Below are 7698 nucleotides of genomic sequence, written 5' to 3' on the forward strand. Positions count from 1 at the left end.
GGCATGACTTTATTGATCTTTAAAACTTTGTTGCTACATAGAACTAAAGCCATTAGATGCTTTTTGCAGATACACCATGAAGTATTGTATCCATATCCACTTATTGAGCTCTCTGGAGAATCTTTGGCTAGATAAAAAATGCAGTGCTAGAAGAACTGAATTTTTTTAAATTCACTTGTTTTAATAAGCCCCAGGATATGGAACAAAGGATTAGCTTGGACCTATACTGAATAACTATTGGTAATATTCAAATTCGTCCAAACAATGTTGTATGTATAAAGAAGTGTTTAATCGACAAGTGACAAGGAAAGAGCCTTTTGTCTATAGCGTTAGAGCATTGAGTAGACCTTTTGCCTTAACCAACAAACAATATGTTAAAAAAAGTCTTACACGGGGTATTAAGAAATTTAAAGCGCCTAAGACTAGACATATAACAAGCGGAGCAACAGTTTGAGACGCTATAGAAAGCCAACTGCAGTTCAGTCTCAAGGGTTGAAGTTCTGCACTACATGCATGTAACTATTACAACTCTCACCCTTCCCTCTCTCCTTTCCCTCTTTCAATTTTAAGAATACTTATATAATTTCTGAACTAAACTAGCACAAATAAAATCATAGGGAATACATTGACATATGCAAACTTGATCAGAATTGAGTTGAAGTAACTGGAGAATCAGACATGACACCATATATCTTTGAGTATATGAAGTTACCGAGCAATTGTTTTGCATGAGTTGATGAGTATGAATATATATAGAGCAGAAGTTTCTTTTCCATTTCTACCAATAGAGCTTAAACGTAGAACTTAACTAGTCACCAAGATTGGCAATATCCATACAGTAGGCTTTCCATGGTAATATATCATAAGATAATTCTATAGAGCATGTTATGCAGAGACTGAAAGCATTAGTTTTGCCTTTGACAGAAACAAATTAATGTTTAAAACATGCAAGTGATCTTTTCTATTTGGGATTTTTCAAAAGTAAGTTTCATGTTCTTGTTCTCTTTTCTTCCAATTTGAAATAAATAGTACACACGCTAATAGAAACAACTACAAGTATATACATGCACAGAAAACGTGTATGTGTGCGCCCGCCAGGGCGTATGTAGTGTAATAATAACAAGTTCAATTGAACCCATAACTTTCGACGCGAAGTAAAACTTTAGATGTAAAAATTTGTTAAAATTGCAAATTAGTAGATATGAACTCATAACTTTAAAAATATAATGAGTTAAATGCTAAAAAATTTAATTATTAAATTCATAGAGTTAAAATTCTAGATGTGCCTCGGCGAGCACCCGTATGTATAAAGGAGGGAAGGAGGGATGAATGGGCTGGCATGCATGCACTTAGAAAAGTATGACCTCCATGATTAATTGACAATAAAATCATTCCAATATAGGACATTTACCAATCAATCACAATATGGTAGGATCATTTTTAAAATAGAAATTCGAGCCTAACGTGCCCACTTGCTACAAATTCCCAATGCTAGTACTAAGTTCTATCGCCAAATACAAAATGTGTTCGTCCAATCAATGACCATCCATAGTTATACTAATCTATGTGTTCTTCATATGGGATTCCAAAAGGCTTTTGTAATTTTTTTGAGATGTTCTAAGTGTTATGTGAGTGGACTAATAATTTTTTTATAAACAACCTCAAGTACTTTTGAAGAACCTATTTTGAAAAAAAATATCTTCAATAATTTCCATAATTTCTTTTTCCAAAACTTGTACTCCTAAAAGATTTTGCAAGTTGGTATTTGTTTAATGCAAAAATCGTGACAACATAGTATTACTCAAAAAAAAAAAAAAGACGAAAGAATAGCTTATTGTTACGACCAGTATTATATAACATATGTCATTTATATAAGTTTTATTAATTAACATTGTTGAGTAATATATATTCTAATCTCAATTTATCACTTGAAATATGATTGGGTGCTTGTACAAATCTGTGTAGTGTGTGTACACAGGAAGTCGCCACTTTAATTTTCACTAAAATAATGTCACCACTGGTCCACTGGCTGAAACTTCCAAAGAAACCAAGTCTTAGAAAATGACAGCTTACCAAGTGCTCCAATTGCATTATCTACTTCACAAAACTAGCCAAGGGCGGGGGCCCAAGCAAGGCTGTTTCTTAGCATGTGTATTTAAAAGGAGGCTCTGTTGTAAGAGGAAAAAAACACAAGTAGACAGATAGAATTATGACATCAGTACCTCTTCTCCTGTTTTCTTGGTTTCTTTTTGGTATTTCTTTGTTATTAGGAACCTCAGCAAAGAGGTCTACTTACATTGTCCATTTGGACAAATCTGTTATGCCTAAAATCTTTGCTAGTCATGAAAACTGGCATTCATCCATTATTAACAACATCAAGATTGAGGTTCCCACTACTCCAAATGATCATCATCCAGTTCCAAAGATTGTATATTCTTATGATAATGTCATTCATGGCTTCAGTGCTGTTTTGTCTAAAGATGAACTTGTAGCTCTCAAGAAATCACCAGGCTTTCTCTCAGCTTATAAAGACAGGACTGTTGAAGCTCACACTACTCATACTTCTGAGTTTCTTAAGCTCAATCCTGCTTCTGGGATGTGGCCAGCTTCTGGTTTTGGTCAAGATGTTATCATTGGTGTGCTTGACTCTGGTATCTGGCCAGAATCTGCCAGTTTCAGAGATGATGGATTGCCTGAAGTTCCAAAAAGGTGGAAAGGAATTTGCAAGCCAGGAGCAGAGTTCAATTCCTCATTGTGCAACAGGAAACTCATAGGAGCTAATTATTTCAATAAGGGTATTTTGGCTGATGATCCTAGTGTAAATATTTCCATGAATTCTGCAAGGGATACTAGAGGTCATGGCACCCATGTTGCTTCCACTGCTGCTGGTAGTTTTGCTAAAGGAGCTTCATATTTTGGATATGCTCCTGGAACAGCAAGAGGTATCGCGCCACGAGCTAGGATAGCTGTGTATAAGTTTAGCTTTGAAGAAGGAACCTTTACTTCAGATTTAATTGCTGCTATGGACCAAGCTGTTGCAGATGGTGTCGACATACTGACCATTTCGTATGGGTGGTCTAAAATTCCGTTGTACGAAGATTCTATTGCAATAGCTTCTTTTGGTGCCATGATGAAGGGTGTCTTAGTCACTGCTTCAGCTGGAAACAGAGGTCCTGAAATGGGAACTTTAAACAATGGAGTCCCGTGGATCTTTACCGTGGCATCATGCAGTACTGACCGATCATTTTCAGGGACTCTAACTCTTGGGAATGGCTTAAAGATTACAGGATTTAGCTTGTTTCCAGTGAGAACCATGATCAAGGATTTTCCTGTGCTTTACAACGAAAGTATATCTCCTTGTGATTCATCTGACCCATTATCCCAAGTCCCTAATGCTAGACGTAGCATCATGATTTGCTATAGTGTTGCAGTAGAAGTAGAGGAACAAATGGCGGCCATCTCAGAGTCAAAATTTGGAGGAGCCATCTATATATCTGATGATCCAGATGCATTGATATCCAATTTTTTTCCAAACCCTGGAGTTGTCATTAGCATCAAGGAAGGGAAGCAGGTGATCGACTATGCATTAAAAGGTGTAAAACCTAAAGCCAGCATCAGTTTCCAGGAAACACGCACGGATGTAAAGCCTGCTCCAGTCGTTTCTGCATTTTCCTCTAGAGGCCCTTCTAAAAGCTATCTGCAAATTGCAAAGCCTGATATTATAGCACCAGGAGAGTTGATTTTAGCAGCCTGGCCATCGAACGTTTCAGCTGCAGTTATTGGTGTCAATACATTTTTGGAAAGTGATTACCGTCTTGAATCAGGCACTTCCATGGCTGCTCCTCACGTTGCTGGAATTGCTGCGATGCTAAAAGGAGTACATCCCGAATGGAGTCCTTCAGCTATTCGATCTGCCATGATGACCACTGCCAATCCTTTGGATAATACTGAAAAACCCATCAAAAGCGCAGATAATGACAAGGATGCTACATCATTAGCCATGGGAGCCGGACTCGTTGATCCAAATCGTGCAGTTGATCCAGGCCTAATATATGATGCCACTCCGCAAGACTATGTGAACCTTCTCTGCTCTATGAATTTGACAGTAGAGCAATTCAAAACAATTGCTAGATCATCAGCTAAGCACAACTGCTCAAATCCATCCAATGATATAAATTATCCTTCATTTATTGCTCTCTTTAGCCCATATGGGAACTACACTTGGTTGGAGCAGAAATTCAAGAGGACAGTCACAAATGTTGGAGTTGGTGCAGCTACGTATAAAGTAAAAGTGAGAGCACCAGAAAACTCGTCGATTTCTATCTCTCCGCAGACCTTGGTGTTTGAAAAGAAAAACCAGAAGCAGGACTACACTCTGACCATACGTTACAAAGGCGTCGCGGAAGATCAAGCACAATCTGGTTCAATCACTTGGGTGGAAGAGAACGGTCATCACACAGTAAGAAGTCCTATAGTTGTAGCTCCACAGATTGACGCCTGGTCCTGAAATGCTGCAGTTTACAAAACTGTTGCATTTGTAAGCTTCTAACTCTCTACGAGACTTCTGGTAAGTAGCTAGAAGGATGCTGGCAAAGTACATGTATGTTTGAAGTAATTGTTGAATAGTAACATATTTTGGGTTATTAATAAAAAATGACTGTGCTCTTTAACATATTGTTGAAGCAACTATAAACATGCAGTGGAATTGGATATATAAGAATATGAAGTTACCAAGCAATTACTATATTACATGAGTAGATAAGCATAACCATAGAGCAGAAGTTTCTCTTCCATTTCTACGCATAGATTTTAAACAGAGATCTTCACTATATTGGCAATAGGAGTCATTAATCAGAAGCAACATTCATTCTGTAGGCAGAGACCCATGCATAAGTTTTGCCTTGACAACAACAAATTTTTGCATAACAAAACTTTTACTGATTAAGTTACTTGATGGGAAAACAGCATCTTGAAATTGCTACCCTTTCCGTATATATCCATTGACCTCAAAGAGTGCTTGAAAACATCACCTACATATCAAAATCTATCAATAACATAATTGGTCGGAGATTAGGAAAAGACAACAATGTTGTTAACAATCTTCGGAGTCAAAACTCCAAAATTTCCTCCCATCAACAATAGGTAGGAATAAATCAGCTTTTCATAAACAATAACAATCTATGTGTAGACAATAAATTGCATTGAAAAAATAAAATCAAGACCGAAAAATATCGCAACAATCGTAGTATTTGATTTCAAATAATATGCGTGTACAATCTCTATGGTTCCTCTGATTCTACTTTTCCAATAGAAATTCAAGGACCCTTGAGCTTGATCTTGAATATGTAGTTGTTGCCACGAACGATGATCTTGAATTCAACTAGCACGAACTTTGATTTGAACTCGTACTCCTTGAATCTTGATTTGTTCTTCGTTCTCGAGCTTGAGCTTGATTGCTTGAACTTGATTTGTTCTTCGTTCTTGAGCTTGAATTTGATTCGTTCTTTCTTGTTTCTTGTTATAATTTATGGTGTCTTTTCTAGGTTATGAAGATCCCTATTTATAGTTGTGGGAGGGAAGAGTTATGATAAGAATAAACTCTCTCCGACCAATCAAATTAAAGTGTGATATGGCCGCATTTGATTGGTCAGAACATGTCACTTGCACACGTGGCACAATTTCATTGGCCTTGTAATTTGACTTGGTATGTCTTGTTATTTTGACACGTGGCACGATACTATTGGCTCTTTCGTTTGACTTGGCGTGCCACGTCATTTGACACGTGACACCAAACTGGGCCTCTAGAAAAATGACATTTTGGGCTTAATGAAGTGGGCTCATCAATTTAGCCCAATGGATTAAGACTTATTTATTTAATCCATATTTATTGGACTTATATAATTAATTCAATTATATTAGCCCATAATATTTATTTGGACCAATATATCTTGAATTTAAAATATAGTCCAAATCATTTTATGGATTTAATTTTAATAAAATTTATATGCCTACAAATGCCCCCTATTTCAAGACTTGTCAAGGTATAAGCTTTAAAGACTAGACTTAAAGTATTAATGAAGACAATTTGTATCCTCCTTCTTACCAATGCTTTCACGGATTAATTCATGCATCCCTTTTCCACTTATAGCTTAAAATGACTAATTTTGTCAAATTAAGGAATAAAGTAACAGCTTTACTTGCTATTATTTGAGAAGTAGTATGTCAAATCATAGATGGATCAATTTAATGAAATGATCAGCTATGCTTATTGATTTCACAAGGTTAATTTGGACATGACCTCTTTGCATTTGAAATTCTAGTGAAGAATTTCTTTTATTTTTTTTTCATTCACATGAAGTGGTAAGACAACTATGCGTTCATTTTTAGTTTCCAACAAAATAACGTGCCTTCCTTCCACGTCGATCAATGTTGCAATCATGGAAATTTGCAGAGGCCTCAACTTGATCTTCGGACATCCATAACAGTAGAGTAGTTTCAAATATGTCAAAACGACCCGAATATCAGAGAGATTACTCTCAATGTGCCCCGACTATCAGAGAGATTACTCTCAATGTGGCTCGACTATCGGAGAGATCACTCTTAATGTGGTTTGACTATCAGAGAGATTACTCTCAATGTGCCCCGACTATCAGAGAGATTACTCTCAAGATACTTACATGTCTACCTTAAGATTGGAAAATATAGTTTCCTTTTAAGGACAAACCCATGAAGAGCCAACTTAAGGTGCAAAGGGACTTACATGTCCACCTTAATATTGAAAAGTTATAGTTTCCTTTTAAGGACAAACCCACGAAGAGGCCAACTTAAGGTGCAAAGGGACTTATATGTCCACCTTAAGATTGGAAAATTATAGTTTCCTTTTAAGGACAAACCCATGAAGAGGCCAATTTAAGGTGCAAAGGGATTTATATGTCCACTTTAAGATTAGAAAGTTATAGTTTCATTTTAAGGAAAACCTCACGAAGAGGCCAACTTAAGGTGCAAAGGGACTCATATGTCTACCTTAAGATTGGAAAGTTATAGTTTCCTTTTAACGACAAACCCACGAAGAGGCCAACTTAAGGTGCAAAGGGACTCATATGTCCACCTTAAGATTGAAAAATTATAAAGCTTCAACTCGAAGACTTCGTGGACTTGACGACATTGACTTGAATATTTGAAAACTTTGAAGATTTGGCGGACTTTGCAGACTTCAACTTGAAGAGTGGCGAACGTGAAGATTTCAACTTGAAGACCGACGGACTTGAAGACTTCAACTTGGAGACTTGGAGGGTTTAAACATTTCAACTTGAAGAGCAGCAAACTGGAAGACCAGAGGACTTAAAGATTTGGTAAATATGAAGACATAGTAAATCCCTCAACTTCAGTGCAAATACTTGGTAGCCTCCTAAAAGACTATAATTACCCTATTGAAGACACTGGTTTATCATGAAGGCTTGCCCCCTCTAAGTCATATGAGATCCAAAGTTCAAAAGAAGAATGAAATTTCAGCCTGATTTTCAAGTGTTGTTTGAATAAATTACTTCCATCATACTTTATTTGGACAGCGACTAGGGCAATATGTATCTTTTGAACTTATGCGACTGAACTCAAAATGAAACTCTAAGCTGCCTACGTACCTCGGTGAAGAAGATCAAGTCATACCGTAGTTCATAATGGGTTATTTTTTTTTATGTC

General features: G+C 36.7%; 1 protein-coding gene across 1 annotated transcript; it reads left to right on the forward strand.

Annotated features, from left to right (window-relative positions):
- The first annotated feature begins 2177 nt into the window (after positions 1 to 2177).
- LOC107775854 (subtilisin-like protease SBT3) lies at positions 2178 to 4672 on the forward strand. Its single transcript, XM_016595645.2, has one exon. It carries the CDS (start codon positions 2210 to 2212, stop codon positions 4505 to 4507), a length of 2298 nt encoding a protein of 765 aa, XP_016451131.1. The 5' UTR covers positions 2178 to 2209; the 3' UTR covers positions 4508 to 4672.
- The last annotated feature ends 3026 nt before the right edge of the window (positions 4673 to 7698 follow it).

Source organism: Nicotiana tabacum, chromosome 24, assembly GCF_000715075.1.
Source record: "Nicotiana tabacum cultivar K326 chromosome 24, ASM71507v2, whole genome shotgun sequence".
NCBI lineage: Eukaryota > Viridiplantae > Streptophyta > Magnoliopsida > Solanales > Solanaceae > Nicotiana > Nicotiana tabacum.

Coding starts and splice junctions, on each gene's coding strand:
- LOC107775854 (XM_016595645.2), top strand. CDS start 2,210: ATGACATCAGTACCTCTTCTCCTGTTTTCTTGGTTTCTTTTTGGTATT.